The sequence below is a fragment of the Micropterus dolomieu genome, linkage group LG14 (genome assembly GCF_021292245.1).
Source record: "Micropterus dolomieu isolate WLL.071019.BEF.003 ecotype Adirondacks linkage group LG14, ASM2129224v1, whole genome shotgun sequence".
NCBI classification, from domain to species: domain Eukaryota; kingdom Metazoa; phylum Chordata; class Actinopteri; order Centrarchiformes; family Centrarchidae; genus Micropterus; species Micropterus dolomieu.
Genome location: NC_060163.1, coordinates 8,536,227 through 8,553,531, shown reverse-complemented (window position 1 = coordinate 8,553,531; position 17,305 = coordinate 8,536,227). Strand labels below are relative to the sequence as shown.

Here is a 17,305-nt window from a genome sequence, read left to right as displayed (position 1 = left end):
ATGGATTACAAGTCAAACTGTCCCCAGTTTGCTTCTGTCTGATACAACATCAAAACAAGTGATAAAACACACAAGATCATCTTTGCAAGACACTGAATCCCAGTGACTGTGATGAGTGACAATGGACCACAGCCAGGAGCACAGAGGCTTTTTAGAGACACATAGCTTTGAACATGTAACATCAACTCTACTGTTTCTACAGCCAAATGGCTTGGCTGAAAAAGAAGTGCAGATTGTGAAACGACTGCTAAAAAAAAGCTGCCGAGACTGGTGGACACCATGATGTCCGCTGGAGCAGACAGATGTGGTAACGTTACGTGTCAGATGTTATGGAAAATGGGGACCTGTGTTGCCAAGATAATCAAAGAGACAACACCAGGCAACGCACTGCAAAGAAATCGTTCGCACTAGCTACAAGTGCCCCACACCAGTCTTGAAAGGATGGAGATGGGCATCAAAGATGGACTGAGAGAGCAGACAAGTGCAGAGCACAACCCACCCAGATTTTCAGCGGTTAGTGGAAATGGTTATGAAGACCTACTTCCCTCTTTCAGATGAAAGCAAAAAACGTTGTCAGGCGGATCAAGGTGAGAGGATTCTGATTCTGATCTGATCTGCCCAAACACACCGCCTGGTCAAGCAAGGAGAATCCTCTTCCCTTTCAATCGAGCCAAGTCAGGGTTTGTCTTCTTCAGCTGGGATAAGCCTTGGAAAGCCAAGATTAAAACCAATAGACAATTGCCTAGTTGCGTCTTGGTTGGTATTCTTGTACCATGACTGGCTCAACCCTGCAAATTATGCCAACAGCACCTTCCCACGGTTTGAGCAGCCTTGAGCCACCTCAAAAGAGTCCACAGGCCCAGCAAAATCTGAGTTCCGTTTCTTGCGCGCTATGTCCTAGGAGCTTTGCTGCCCAATGGGGATTATCCCAACATATGCGAGCCAAGCATGCTGCGGCATATTTGGATTACCCTTGGTGGAAGTAATGGTGCCCACCAAGAGTGGAATCAAGATGAGGAGGCCTGCCTCCTTCAGCTTATGGATAATCACCCTCAATTTTCTGAACTATATGTTGCAGTGAAAGAAAGACTCGGTAAATAAAGTCTTAGATTAAGCACAAATCTGATTGCCTACGGGCCACTTACTTTACTAAACCAGCTGAAACTGTTGCCTCGGTAGTCCTCAAAAAAGCCCAACTCGACAAATTGAGGTCTCCAATTCCTCCTAACCCTGATGTTGAGAAAGTCAAGAAGCACCTTGAGATCATCACCCAAGCAGACTTATGATAACATAGTGGGGGGTACAGACCCCTTTGTAGACTTAGGTCACTTCGCTTCGGCCATCAAAGCAGATAATACCCCATTTTACTGCCCAATCTCCTCTGATGAGGACCTAGCTGCCATACATTGTATTGGGAGAGGTTATGCCCTACAATGGCTTGCCAACGCCTTTAAACGCCATCATGTTCAAGGGCAAAATACCCGATTGCCTCAAGAGTAGTACCACTACATTCATCCCCAAAACCTCTGAACCCGAAAAGCTTAAAGACATAGGGCAGTGGAGAACAGTGGAGATGGTTCAGCCATCCATAGTGCCTTCTCGGGTTTACTGTGTTGGAGGCTGACCGAGGCCTGCAGGCCTCATCAGTGGCAGAGAGGATACGCTGTTGCTCCGAGAACCTAATCTTTCTGGAAGGCATGAATAAACTGAGTAAAAAAGAGAAGAAGGCACTTGTGGTGGTCTTCATTGATTTTGCATACTGCAAGGCATACACTACTGTTAAAACTGCTGATGGCACCACAACCCGTATTTACATCACTACAGGCGTCAAGCGGGGAGACCCTCTCTCCCCTCTCCTCTTCAACCTAGAGGCTGACCCCCTACGTTAGATGCGTGAAATAGTGGATTTGCGATCCACGGTAAGAACGTGGCCTCTATGGCCTTTGCGGATGATTTGGTGTTGCTTAGCAGCCCCTGGGAAGGTATGTCCCTTAACCTGGCCATACTAGTAACTATCTACTAGGTCCTAGTAGCTAGAGGGTCCATAGCCATCATCCTGGATGTCACCATCCGATTTGAAACCTCTGAAAACACCCTAGTTGACTCCGCACCTGGGAAGGTTGCCAAACACCTTCCAAAACACACCAAACACACTTGTCAAGTTCTGACCTTACTAACCAAAACTGATTAAAAAACTGGCTCTGTGATTGGCTTTACCCCTGACCCACTGCAGCTCATCATAAAAAAGAGAACATGTGCCAAACTGAAGAATGTCATGGATATTGTAGACCATCCACTCCACAGTGTCTTTAAGTGGCCGACTGAAGATGCCCCAGGGTATCTACCAAAAAGCTCAGACGTTCTTTTATCCCAACAGCAATTAGATTTTTTAATGAATATTTCTGATTTTGAATGTAATGTTTCCAGCTGGTCCTATTTGTAGCTGGTGGCAACTGAGTTTCCCCATTGGGAATTAATAAAACTTTCTAATGTAATCTCATATAAACTTGTCTTGTTGGGAGGATCATTTTAAAAATGTAATCTGATACAATTACTAATTACTTGTTTAAAAGTGTAATCAGTAACGTAATCCAATAAATCCATAAAATAAAAGTAATGTTTTTACTGATTACTATTAGTTACTTTAGGATTATTTCAATGCCAAATGAATACAAGAGAAGTATCAGTGATGCGTTGTCTGCTTAGCGTGTCTTTAGAGAAACATAGAATAACAAAATCTTACATTCCCCAAATCCGTGTTAAAATGTTTTTATATGATATTCTTTGCACTATGTCACCACTGTGGCAGTATCTGGCCCATCTATGACAAAACACATTGTTTTGTAGGTATTCTTGAGGATAGTTTGTCATTTGGAAAATTACATTTTAAAATGTTGATGACTCATTCTGCACTTAATGGAAAGTTTTCTCAATATAATGCTGCTGAAGCATTGTTTCTGGGGCCGGGCCCCACTGATTACTGTACAAAAACACAACTTTTTTCACTGATTTTGGTGAAACTGGGTCATATTTAATGGAGAAATATGTAAAATATTTTTCTAGTTTTCTCTCTGATGTCCCCCGGCTGCTCTGTTACAACTCTGTTATTCACAGAGTTTCCTGATGGACAGATAGCTTTACTTGTTGCTGAAGTTAAGGCTACTAGCTGCTGTTATTAGCTCAGTTAGCTGGAGCTCGGAGCGCTATCATAGACCATAGATACAGCTAGGGTAGCTGTCAACTTGAGTAGTTTACTGAAGTATGTGCAATCAAGAGTAAAAGACAATACTTTATCGATACATCTGTTTAACAAGCAAAACATGTACAAAGTGTTATTTTATCTGCTCTGTCCACGTCTCTCATCCTCTATGTTATTAGCACACCTAAGGTAACACTAGCTTGGCAAAGAGCTAGACGTACAACAAGCTAAATGAAAGCTGTCTGTAGTCTAACTGTTCAGCTTAGATTGCCATGTAGCTTTAAATTGGCACATTGTTTCCTGCAGTGAATCACAGCAGAGACAGTGGGAAGGAGGACAAGAGGAAGGACTGATACATATGCAATGCGCTGTCTTCTTCTGAAATAGTGAAAAAAAATCCTCACCCAATTGCACAATATTCAAAATAGAACAATTACAAAACAAATACACAGAAACAGTAATATTATCAATAACACAACATGTGAATTAAATTGGTATAATAAAGAGGAACTTACTAGTAAGTAAGCCCGGCCCAAAACACACACATCTATTAAGATAAAGGTAAAATACCAGGAATGCACAGGCACTGTGTTTGTAGGCTACATGCTATACTGTATATTGTGCTGAAGCTGTTTTTTGGTAATTTGGGCTGAAAAGACATCTTTATTAACAAAACCAATTTACAACAATCTGACATCACCCTTTCCTAGACATACTAATGTATACAAAAAATTATATAATGTACGTTTGGACAAACCTTCCCATTCAGTCGTTTCTCTTTACTTAGTTGAGTGGACAGTAGTCAAATAGTGACATACACTGTATTGAACTACCGTAACCTCGGCACAACAGAACTGATGATGTTAAAAACTTTAAGAAGGTAAGACAGTCCACAAATTAACTCTTGACAAGGCACACCTAGTAATCAAAAACTATTTCAGGTGACTACCTCATGAAGCTGATGCCAAGAGTTTGCAACACTATCTAGCCCATACATTGACAAATTACATTCACAATATTGTTATTAAAATGTGCTATTTAGCCTACCCACATTGATATAAATGGGGTTGAAAGCATAAAATGATTGAATGATGATGATGGAATCACACCTCCCCAAAACAGTTTCAACAAAGCCTACATCCACAAATGCAATTTGAAACTCTTACCATGCAAAGAGGAGACCTTATATAAACCAGATTCAGAAACACCGCCTTCTGTGGCCTCAAGCTCATTTAAGATGGACTGAGGCGAAATGGAAAACTGCCCTGTGGTCTGATGAGTCAAAATTTTAAATTCTGTTTTCTGTTCTGTTTTGAAATCATAGACCCCTAGTCCTCCAGGCTAAAGAGGGGAGGGACCATCCAGCTTGTTATTAGCACACAGTTCAAAAGCCAGCATCCGTGATGGTATGGGGGTGCATTGGTGCACATGGCATAGGTAACCTGCACATTTATGAAGCCACAAATAATGCTGAATGATATATACACCTTTTTTGGAGCAACATATGCTGCCAAGTGGACAACGTCTTTTTCAGGGAGGGCCTTGTTTATTTCAGCAAGATAACGCCAAACCACATTCTACAGGTATTACAACATGGCTCTATAGTAAAAGAGTCTGGGTGCTAAACTGGCCTGCCTGCATTCCCAACTTGTCGCCCATAGAAAATGTTTGGCACATTATAAAATGAAAAATACAACGAAGGAGCCCCCGAAATATTGAGCAGCGGAAATCCTACATCAAGCAAGAATGGGAAAACATTGCACTTTCAAGATTACATCATTTGGTCTGCTCAGTTCAAAGACTGTTACAGAGTGTGTTAAAAGAAGAGGTGATGCATCAATGTGGTAAAGATGACCCTGTCCCAACTTTATTGCCAGTGTTGCTGTCATGAAATTCAAAATGGGCATATCATTTTCCAAAAACAATAACATTTCAGTTTCAACATTTGATAAGTTGTCTTTGTGTTATTTTCAATTAAATATGGTGTTTCAGTGTTTGGCACATTATCACATTTTGTTTCTATTTACATTTTACAGGAGTGCCAACTATTTTGGAAAAGGGGTTGTACTAATGTAGCGCCACCTTGACCAACTACTACAGTAAAAGATGCTACTTTAGTTACATTTATGTATCAGTGTTACCAATCTAATAATGTAATATTTAATAATATACCAGGTGCCACTCTGCACAATGAGTAGGCTACTTTTACTTTTGATAATTAAAGAACATTTTCCAGTGATACTTTACACTTTTACTGCAGTGAGATTTTGGATGCTAGAGTTTTACTTGTTAACCGAGTATTTCCACATCACAGGATTCCTAATTTTACTTAAGGGTCTTCCTACTTCATCCCACGCTGTTTTTTGGTATCCATCCATACACACTGGATGAAGGACGAGGATGATGAGGCAGCTAGTTGCGCGCGCGGACTCATTGTAAAAAGGAGCGCGCTCTCGGAGGCGGGTGCGCGCGAAGCGGTGTGCAGATGTGTCGCAGATTTTGTAAAGTCACTGGACGCTGGGAAAGATAGATCTGAAGGAAGTCGCTCCGGATAAACGGGCCCGTAAACTGTCAGGAAAACAAGGCTGCGGAGGGAGAAACGGCAGGAAGAGGACCGACCCGAAGGACCTCGGTCATAACCAGACAACGTTAGCGTAGTTTGTGAAGGAGAAAAACGCTACTTTGAGTTAAAAGCCAGCGGACGGAGGCGTGCACAGAGATGGAGCTGTCAGCGATTGGGGAGCAAGTGTTTGCTGTGGAAGCAATCCTAAAGAAAAGATTTAGAAAGGTAACCGTTTAGCATTTTGTCAGCATTTGAGGGAGATTTGTAGGAGCATTTTGGGATGCTACTTTGGATGCTAATGAAAGCTTGAGAGCTTAAAAGAAGAGAATTCCGCGGATAATCTGGTTATCTAATTGCAGGCTGTATGAAGGGGGCGGGTTAAAGGAGCGTGTCCCTGTAATGTAACGTAGAGAGTGTTGTTGTCATTGCACTACAGCTTAACATGTCAGGTGTTCAGTTAAAATATGAGGGTGTTGTCAGCCAAACACCTTTTTACGGCCTGTTTGCTCGCTAATTGGATTTGGGTCTAAGTTACCATATGGTGCTGACAGATGAGGTGCGCAGCTAGAAATCATGTTTCCCCCGGAGCGCAGGAGGGCCCCTGAAGCTCCTCCGTTTATTAGTATCCCCCAACCTCCACAGTTTCATACAACCAGTTTTAACACTGATAGGATCTGTAAATCTAGTAGGTAAACAATATTATTTAAACACTTGATGATAAGAGGAACTGTTCTGAATAATGCAAGGTTATAAGCACAGTAGATACAAATGAAGGGGATGTTAGTCATTATGCCAATTAGCTGCATTTTCTGCCAATTAGTAGCCTACATTAATGTCAGAGTTTTAAAGTAGTTTGAGACAGTGTGCTCAAAATGAAAATGGTCAAATAGCAGCTGATTTAATTTCACATCTGTCATCTCACACTCAAAATTTCACATCTTCCAACATGCAGTGGGCCTGCAACTAATGATTATTTTGATCATTGAGCCATCTGTTGACAGTTGTTTTGATTGATCAATTTTCAGTTTAGTCTAAATTCACAATCACAATTTTTTCAGAACCAAGAGACTTTTTCAATTTGCCTGTTTTGTCTTACTGGCAGACCAAAATGCAAAAGTACTGAATTGCATTAATTTAAAATAAAAATCTTAAAATCTTTAAAATCTTCATTTCTAATATTTATATAGTTTATAATATTATTTATACACTCAAAGTGGATTACACTTTAAGTACATTCACAAGTGTATGCGACCAACAGCAATAAGGCAAAATATACAGTATAAGGCTGTATTATTAGTGTTTGTAACTGAGATTTACTTAATATTATTTTGCCTACACTCTGTATAAGTAGTTTGACTTTAAACTTAAAGTGACATAGGCCAATATTAATACTCAGTGACTATGTTTGTCCATTCACAATTCAATACCTGTCAAATTGTCACATAAAATATTGGGTGATACCCTGGTATTGTTGATGCACTGATTACCCTATGAGTGCATTCTTTACAAGTAGAATTTATTATGTGGTCTACACTGGAAGTTGTGGAAGATCTAGGCACTTCCTTTTAAGAACAAGCACATACAATTCTGTTAATTTAGGCCCTCTAGTCTCACCAAATATACGGTATTCATTTCCGTTTTTGAGGAGGGGGGAATGGGTGAGTAAAACAAAGTCGGGAATAGTGGTGACTTCACCCGCTGAGAATACCTTTGAGGGCTTGGCAATTATTATTGGATGATGTCACTGAGGATGACTCCAAGTGGCTTGGCTGGTATCTGGAAAACACAGTATATTTTATGTTATCTTTTAATTATAGATGTTGCGTGATGGCATGGAAACATCCTCCCACACATAAACTCCACTCAACAGCAAGAATGTTATGGAATATAAACATTAAATAGAAAAGAAGATGGATCTAAATATCATCTTAATCAAGCAATCTTTGTCGAGAAAACCACTCATTTACACTGTGATCAATTATGTTTACAGAGAAACAAGAGTTCTGATTTTTACTTACACAAATGTATTTATATATAACATCCTTGTATGATACTATAAATGTATAATTCATAGCATTCTCTCTCATCACATTTATACAGTTGTGTTTGATGATTGTAGCACCTCCAGTAGGCCAGTCATCACTAAGAAACACTTCAATCTTTATCAATATCAGACATGTGGCGTCTCAGATATCTGCAAAGAAATCACATTTGATAGATGTAGATGGGAAAATGATGCATCCCACACGTATTAAGGTAGTATTAGAAAGACTGTGGAAAGCTAAAGTATATTCTGTGAAGTCCTAAGTGAAATTAACGTTTTGGCTGATAACGACTCGCTGATGGCTCTTGAAACTTATGTCTCCACAGGGGAGTGTGGAGTATCTGTTGAAGTGGAAAGGATGGCCTCCAAAGTAAGTATGTGAACTTAATAAGAAGAACGGATGGATTATATGACCATCGTGAATGTGAATCTCATTCCCACTGACATGGACAACAAACTGTACATGTGCACAGAAAAAATTCATGATAATATAAAAAAATGAATAAAAAAAGTAGTAATTTGTAACATTGATTTATTATTAAGGTCTAATAAGTATGAACAATTTTTTTTCCACAACATGTATTAGAGAACGACCAGTAAATCGTGGTGCTGATATTATCGGCCAATATGAGCTTATTGCAGATAAATCGGTATCAGAGTTTATAACAGCCGATTAATGACATAAGACGGATCGTTCAATCATGTTATGAGTGTTGTCGTTGAATAGTTTGTCCACCAGAGGGTGCTCTGCTACTCCCCTGTGGGCAACACAACACATTAAGCAGCTGTACTTTTGTTCATTAAAAAAAGTTTATTTTTAAACTGCATTATGTCAAGTTATCTTTGTGAGGTCTCATAACTAATCATAACAAATGTCAAATGTTAGGGATAATCTTTGTTTATGTTATGTGTTTCTGAAAAGAAGGGACAAAAAGAATATTGGCCGATAAATCAGATTATTGGATTTTAAAATCCTCATATATAAAAATTGGCATCGATCCCATATCGGTCAGGCTCTAGTATGTATAATAATTTTCACAATTTGTTTCGAAACTCTGATGATTAAAAGTACTGTGAAAATATTTTTCCAAACTGTGTTTTTTTATCAGGTTATTTGCCACAACAGAAACACCATCCTTTATTTCACGCTTTGCGATTAAAAAGTTATGATTGGGTGAGTCTATGTCGATGATACTGTCCTCTCTGAGCGTTTGTGCAGTACACCGTTACTGTTTGACTGGAACCAAAGACGATAGAGACATTTTTCAGCCAACACATAATTAGTTTAAATGGAGAATGTTAAACAACAACGCAGTAATAGACAGACATACTGATTTAATGTGTTGATTGAATGCAGTAACAAATAAATGAAGGAAATAGAAAAATGAAGGAGGCTTGTATACTATGTTTTACATCTTGTAGATACAGTACATGGGAACCTGAGGAGCACATTCTGGACCAGCGCTTAGTGCAGGCCTATGAAGAGAAGTAAGGCTCCAGTTTTCTTTGGATTATAACTAGATCTCCCAAAACACATACGATCCACACAAGTGGCTTCATTATTCTGCTAGGCTGATAATAAGGGGTGCAAGGTGTCATTCATTAGAAAGGAAGTAACATGCACTCAAGTCTGATTTTCTTTAAAGGTGCCCCGTGGAGTTTCTGTTTACACTCAGTGTTACTCTATTTGTCCCAGTATTATTATTATAATTTTCAACTGCAGTAGTTGGCAAGAGGTTTTTAATGCATTCCCTCCTTTTTCTAAACTGGACTGCTGGCTTGGAAGTTATAGAATCTTGATAGGCTGGTCCATGGGGGCATTATTCTTATTCTTCTTTATTTTACCTTTATTTTTACCAGGAAAGAAATCCATTGAGATTTTTAATCTCTTTTACAAGGATGTCCTGGATATTCCTCAGGACAGTGTGCTGTATATCTGACCGTTGTTATATATTGTATTTATTTATTTTTTCACTGCTGTTTTTATGACTGATGTCACCTGGCAGCAGACCCCCTTGGCAAAAATAAAGATGATTAATTTATTGATAATTAAACATTTGCAAAGCGTCACCCACATGCGCACATACGTGCATCCTTGCAAGCACACATGAGAACAAACAAAATGGAGACCCACTAGGGCTGCAACTAACGATTATTTTCATTATCAATTAATCTGGCAATCATTTTCTCATTAATCAGTAGTAGTTCGGTCCATAAAATGTCAGAAAATTGTGAAAAACGTCAATCAATGTTTCCCAAAGCCCAAGAGGACATCCACAAATGTCTTGTTTTGTCCACAATCCAAAGATATTTACTGTTCATTTTTTTTGTTCGTAGAAGAGTAAAGAAACCAGAAAATACTCACATTTAAGAAGCTGGAATGAGAATTTACCCCAAATCAAAACACTTCACCGATTATCAAAAAAGTTGGCGATTAATTTAGTAGTTAACAACTAATAAATTAATCAACTAATGGTTGCAGCTCTAGAACCCACTAGTAAAACACTGTTCCGTAGTACTCAGAAACGGTCAGAAACTCCGCAGGTTACCTTTAAGGAACCGATGTTTTGTTGCTCATACCCTGGATATGTTTTTCTTATGTGTTGTGAAAATGTAATCCAAGAACAGCTACTGAAGACATTTTGCCATCAGCCTCATTTTAACAGTATACTTGGCTTTTTAGAGAGCAGAGAGACAGAGCACTGGGTCACAGGAGAAAAGGATCCAGAGCCAAAAGACTTCTTCTGCAGGTAAATTTTAGAATTTTCTAATCTATATAACTTATTCATTACTTTAATACATGTTTAACTCTCTTTCCTCTAAAACCAGTTTGAATCTTACTCAAATGTTTCTGATTGTTTTTTCAAGTTTCAATGTTTCAGTGATTTCTCTTTGATCTTTATTCAGAATACTGTCTACACCATGGATCTCCGCAGTGCTCACAAGGCTGCAGAGAAACCTTCACCACGCCTACGTCTCTCTCTGACGCGCTCTCTGGTCCCTGAGGACGAGGATCAGATGTACAAACCCAGGAGGTCACAGTTCAAGTGCTTTGACTCAAACCCTCCAAGTCCTACACAAGAGGACTGGGAAAGCCGGGGAGAGGAAGAAGAGGAGGAGGAGTGCAATATAGAAGATGAAGATGATAGAGTGGAGGAGGAGGGGGAGAAAGAGGATGCTCTAAAGGGGACAACAGAGAAAAGAGGAGGCATTTTAAATGGTAAGTGTGTCAGTCGGTCAGCCAGTAAACTCTAATCAGCATCACGACCCAGTTTTTTTGACTCTTTGTGAACCTTCTACTAGGCCCGGCTATCCACAGGCTTTTTCCACTGGGCATGCAACCAAAAACATTAACCTTCCTCCATCCTGAGCTGATTCAAGAGTAAATCATGCAGAGGTCAAAGTATAGACCCATTAATGACTCTGTATTTGAAGTTTCTGTTACTGCAGCTACTGTAGAGTCTCTACTTTAGAAGCAAAAAGTGTACTACAGTTATTTTGCATTTATATGCACTGAAACCCATAATGTTAACATCATTTTGCTTGAAAGTTTGACACCATAGCAAATGTAAATCTTTAATGAATGAATAATGAATATGTAGTTTGACAGTTACAAGAGTATCCATCCATCTAGTTTCGCTCCTCCGGGGCTGGATCGCGGTGGCAGCAGGCTTAACAAGGTAGTCCAGACATCCCTCTGGTAGCAGACCCTCTCCTACCAGTTGGACGTGGCCGGAAAACTCCAAAGGAAGGCGCCCAGGAGGCGTCCTGATCAGATGCCCAAAGCACATCAACTGGCTTTTTTCGACGTGAAGGAGCAATGTCTCTACTACGAGCCTACTCCGGATGTCCAAGCTTCTTACCCTATCTCTAAGGCCACCTACGGAGGAAATTCATTTCGGTATCCGCAATCTCATTGTTTCGGTCACTACCCAAAGTTCATGATCACAGGTGAGTGTTGGAACATAGATCGATTGGTAAATCAAAAGCGCTGCCTTCCGGCTCTGCTCCCTCATAACGAGAACGGTCCGGCACAACGGCACCCTGTGGACCCACCACCCGCAGCGATAGGCATTGGGGTTGCGCGCACTGTCAGCTGGGCGGCAGGACCTAGGCGTGCTGACTCCTGGTAACGCAGGCTGGTTCTAGGGACGTGGAAGACAGAGTAGTTTTAATGATTTAAAGGTGAGATATTACTACATCTTCTCAAAATAATGATGTGGAGTGCAGAATGGGGCACTTCTGTCCTCCCTATCACCTCAGAAGCACTCAGAGGTGTCTGTTCCTGCAGCCAAATGCACCCTATCTGCCTTTGCTAGTTTATAACATCTATCAGAGCACAGATAACCTATCCAGGTCAGTCCAGGGAGGTTAACTCAATAACAGTACACATGTGATAGGCTTGATGCAATCGTCTGACTGTTACTCTCTCCATGTTCCTGTCTTGCTCAGGACAGGAAAGGACAGACGAGTGGAGCTCTGCTATCGTACCAGACGAGGTCACTGCATCAGAGAAGCTGGAAGACGTCTGGAGACCCATCATCGGTCCGGGAGAGGTGACAGTCACAGATGTCACCCTCAACTCCCTCACAGTGACTTTCCGAGAGTCAAGAGTGGCCAAAGGTTTCTTCAGAGACTGGGGCCTGGAGGTCTGAATTGTGATGAAGTCTGATTATGTTGGTGGGGAGGCCACAGAGAGAGGGACTTGGTGGCTCTGGCTTCATCACAGTGTGTGAATGGTGGTTGAGGGCCTGGGCTGGTGTTTTCACTCCCTCTCTGTGACCTCTCACTTTGCTCTTCCTCTTGCCAGCTACTTCCAGCCCAGTCAGTGGTACGTTTACATGCACAGAGTCACATGGATACACGCCAAACTCCAGTTAATGTTATATTTAGGTTGAGCTGTTCACTGTTTCAAAGGTTGGACTGAGTTGCCTTGAATTATTGGGGTTTGTGATAGCTATAACTGGTTGTGACTTCTATTCCAGAACAAACAGTGCAATCACCGGCTCTGGAGGACACAATGCTAGCTGAGGGCCCCATTGTTGGGCCTGGGAATCTTCCACTGACAAATAGTTGAAAATGAGGCTAAGCAGGTGAGTTGGGTGAAGTGAGGGTACCAGTCATAAAGTGATATTTGAAAGTCTCACACCTACCTACAGAATCTTTGACTTGTTGCTATTGGTTCAAATGTACCAATACAGGTATTTTTTAGGATCTTGTTTTATCATGGGTCTTAACTTTTCCACCTTAAAGGTGCCCTGTAAAGTTTTCTTCAAAACAAACACGGTTATGTTTACATCCAGCGTTACTGTGCGTATCCTAGACAAACGGGTCTAATGCATTTTCTTCCTCATAAAACATTTGCAAAACCGATTTTGAAAAATAATCTGGACACTGCATTTCACACGTGTTCTAGCTTGCAGTCTTCTTCTTCCTTGCAATTTGTTTGTGCATTTTTGGTGCATTACTGCCACCCTAGACCTAACAAAACATTGCTCCTTAGCACCACTAGTGGTCAGAAACTCTACAGCAGGGGTCATCAAATAAGTCTTGCATTGGGCCAAAATTTGTTCAAGCAGTTACATGGTGGGCCAGAACAAAGTCAAATCATTTCAAATCCTTGTATACTTGTGTACATGTTTAGCTCAGTCAGTACTTGTTAGGAAGGTTGTAGGATTGATTCCAACTTACTGTGGATATTTTTTTTCTCCCTTGTTAAACTAATTGACACTTTTGCACATGCTCACAATAAATCATTTGCTGCAGTGTGTGCGCATCCCAGTTTGATCCGCATTCAAAAACCTCTGGACGCTTATTTTCATTTCCCTGAGGAAAATCAGGGGAATCCTATCTCACGTTTACTGATGGCAGAGGTGTGTCAAGCAAGCCAGAGTCTCTTTTGAATGTCCTTCGGAACTCTTCAAAGTAAAAGCTCTCAATAAACTCAACATAAAGCATTGCTGCAAAAAAAACTTCTGTCGCTTTTATGTTGGAGGCACAATCTCTTAAGAGGAAGTGATTGTGTGAGTAACTAGCTGTCATAGCTGATCTATTTCTCTGGCTGATCTAATTTTTTTACTTTCTGCTATTGAAGCAATCTGGCCACGGGCCAGAAATTATTGCTGGCGGGCCAGTTCTAGCCCGCGGGCCGCCTATTGCCGACTACTGCTCTACAGGGTACCTTTAAAGCAATTAACAGAATGGGCTTCATGGATGAAAATGTTCATGTTATTATATCCTCTCATACTTTTATGTTTTATTGGGGTTTTTTTGTAAATAGTAAATACAGGACTCAGATAAATGTAGTAGTAGAAGAGTATAAAGTAGCACAGTAGCAGAGTTATGACGTTGACATTTAGTTACGTGAAATCAAGTGACGTGAGTTATCATGTGGAGAAAGAAGAAGAGTTCTCTGTGCGTGTAAACATGGCCGCTGTTTCTGTCTCTGTACCACACTAAGCTAACCGTTCAGTACTGGACTCATACGTATTGTACATACTCAAAACTACAGTGAGGTGGGCATAGCTGTCAGTCCCATACTAACATACAGTGCTGTACCTGTAACCTGTGAACACATAGACTGTTACCACTGGACAACAGGTGGCCTAGTCTTGTATGCGTTTCAAAATGCTCTGAGAGATGATTTGATCCGCCTGCATGCCTTTCTCCTCCAGTACATCAATGCAAAGACACAGTGTAGATTTCTCTGTCCACCCAGCTCCTCATCTAAAAACATACAACACACTATACAAGTGATAACTTAGTATTGTACCAAAATTAGAAAACTAGATGTGACTTGATAACAGAATGTTCTATGGAATTGCACTGTATTTACTGTACATCATGAAGGTTTATGTTTCCACCAGGAGCCTCTTTTCAGAGTTTGACAGACAGGGTAATAATAATATTTAATAAGAAGTACCAAACGGTGTCATTGATTTCCTACCTTCCAGTTACCTTTCATAAAGGCCCCAAAATCTACTTGCACTCTTAAAACTTGTTTGAGACTTTACATCACTATCTAACAATGTGTTATCTCAGTGTATTTATGAAGCTGTTATACATACATTTAAAGTAATGTAATAATGGATTTGCAAGCAGATACTGTTTGAGAAACTTTACCTGCATCTGGCTGATAAAAAACATTGCATTCAAGACAAAGAACCTTGAAGACAAAGTGTGAGGATTGTGGACATTACAGTAAAGTAGGTGTTGAGATGAGCTGTGTAGGATGTAAGAAAAATCTAAATTCTGATTCAAACTCTTCTCTAATCTTTGCCATTGCTGAAATGCTGTAGTTTTAACTTTTCAGGCAATCAGCTTACAACTTATAGACATGCAACGAGGAGGTTACAAGTCCCTTATATTGAGGGATATGTTCACAATTGTGTCTGTCTGCCTTCCAACAATAGTAAAGTGCCCATATAAACAGTGAAACCATCTTTGCCTCCTGTTAACAGTACTGGTCATTGCTCTGTCAGTGTAAATCCACAGTCCGGATTCCAAAGTTTATCTGAAGCTGATGTGAGGTGTTAGCAGTCCAAGTTGAACAAATCAAATGGATATCTTCCAGAGTTACTCTTTTTGGTTTAAAATTTCCCCTTTGACAGTGTTTCCTTGTTGAGCTGCAGTGGAAGGATACAAAAAGACTACAGAAGCCTCATATTAGCTTCAGATGAAAAGGAGACTGGACCTTGTCCCCAATTTGGCTAATTTGAAAGGGATCTGTTCTGTATGAACAAAATAAAAGATTATAGCAAGCAAAACTCTGTTTTCATATGAACACCTGACTATTGTTATAAGAAATTGAAAAAAATGTGAACCTATCCATTAAGGGGTAACAAACAAAAACGGTCAGGAACCACTGCTCTAAATCTCACATATGAAATTCCCAAAGATACTTGATTTCACTAAAAAGGAGAGGGAGCATTGTTTTACCATGTGTTGCGTAAGGTAGGTAAAAAAGAAAAAGCAAATGGATGTTCTCTGTGATGGACTGCATATCCCAATATATATCAAGTCATTATGGCATGAAAAACAAGTGCATGTAGAGGTTCCTTCTTGTAATGACAGAAATCCAAATAGATTTAGATATCACTAATAACAATATAATAATTAAATATCTAGGACAATAAATAAATCTAAATTTCAAAAATCTAAATTTCTGAAATAAACTGAAACCTGTTGCCTGCTGGAAGGTAGGAAATTAAACTTATAACCCGCAGTATGCTTTAACTAATGCAGTGTGACCCAGCCCCTGCCATCAATCAGATGATGAGAAAACTCAAATCATCATTAAAACAATTATAAAAACTGTTCTACCAAAAATACATAGATTGAAAGTGAAAAGTTTCCACACAGCTTTACAGACTTGTTTCCTGTAAGTGTGGTCACAGGTAAACACTGAAAAGACCAATATCACTGATTTAAAAAAGTAAAAGCCCAACTCTGAACCCAGTATATCAGTCTAACCCTGCTGGTGTCCTGCCCAGTGGACACAGGAGCTGATGTGGTGTGTCATGTCTGTGGAATCTCCCACAGTGGCGTCCCATTGGTCCGCAAGTTGTTTGTCCCGCACTGACGATGATGGGTCAGGGTCTCGTGATCTCAAAACTGTCTCTGCGTGACAATGAAGCAGCAGGGAATGGAAGTGCCTGATGTTGCATAATTTTGTAGTTGTTTTGTCTCTAGGGCTAATGTCTCCCTCCTACACACACGCACTATTACTCCCCCTGCCCATTTGGTTTCTGTATGTCTGAATATACGATCCAGTGATGTGATGAAAACTTGACGTATGAGGAGACTTTAAATTGGAGGAAGATGTGTCTCCTCCATCCTGGGAGGGAGAGACATTACTTTTTAAGTCGTTATTTTTCTACATTGACCTGAATGTATATTTATTTTATCAAGATACTTGTGTATTTGTCACGCAGATGACTGAACATAAGTTTTTATACAGTTTGTGATAACCACTGAGCTGATGCCATCTCTAAATGTATTGGCATGACAAAACAAGCACCTGGATTTGACGTTGCCTAATGTGGTCGCTTGTGCTGCTTTCGTCCACAACCAAGCGAAGAACCTTGCACTTTATTGTGATGTAAACCTGCACATTACCTGCTCCAGTCTATTAAGTGTTATTGTGTATAGAATATTTCTATGGGAATACTAAAATAAATGTTGCTCATGTTTAATATAATTTTAACCGAACTTGTTCAGTTGCTTATTGACATACCAAAGATACATGTTTCTAGTTACTCTCTGATGCATTTTAACACTATGAGTGAAATATTTGACATCCCGGGTACCAATACAGATATTTCTGCATTAAGCCACTAACAGCAGATATATTAGTCTGGAATTCAAACCCATTTTATAATTTAGAAACTATTAAACATTAAAACTATTCCTTCAATGTCCACTGAGATGATGCTCAAATGTGTGTTAAATAATCATTTATTCACCTTTGAAAAATATCATACATAAATGCAAGAAAAGA

The 17,305-nt window shown here is 39.9% G+C and overlaps 2 protein-coding genes across 7 annotated transcripts in view; one reads left to right on the top strand and one right to left on the bottom strand.

Annotated features, from left to right (window-relative positions):
• Positions 1–17,305, bottom strand: part of snx29 (sorting nexin 29) — a 356,821-nt gene that overhangs the window by 296,715 nt on the left and 42,801 nt on the right. The window lies entirely within an intron of this gene.
• On the top strand, positions 5,697–17,011 carry cbx7b (chromobox homolog 7b). 5 transcript variants are annotated; one of them, XR_006828197.1, is made up of 8 exons: positions 5,697–5,987; positions 8,133–8,176; positions 9,229–9,294; positions 10,490–10,556; positions 10,714–11,026; positions 12,259–12,637; positions 12,792–12,899; positions 16,348–17,011. XR_006828197.1 is itself a non-coding variant. In XM_046069756.1 (6 exons), the coding sequence occupies exons 1-6, from the start codon at positions 5,919–5,921 to the stop codon at positions 12,459–12,461; spliced, it is 762 nt and encodes a 253-aa protein (XP_045925712.1). In that variant the 5' UTR covers positions 5,697–5,918; the 3' UTR covers positions 12,462–17,011. The 5 variants fall into 5 exon arrangements, 2 of the variants coding, with proteins under 2 accessions (XP_045925712.1, XP_045925713.1); XR_006828195.1 differs by having other exon boundaries at positions 12,792–17,011; XR_006828196.1 differs by having other exon boundaries at positions 12,259–12,899.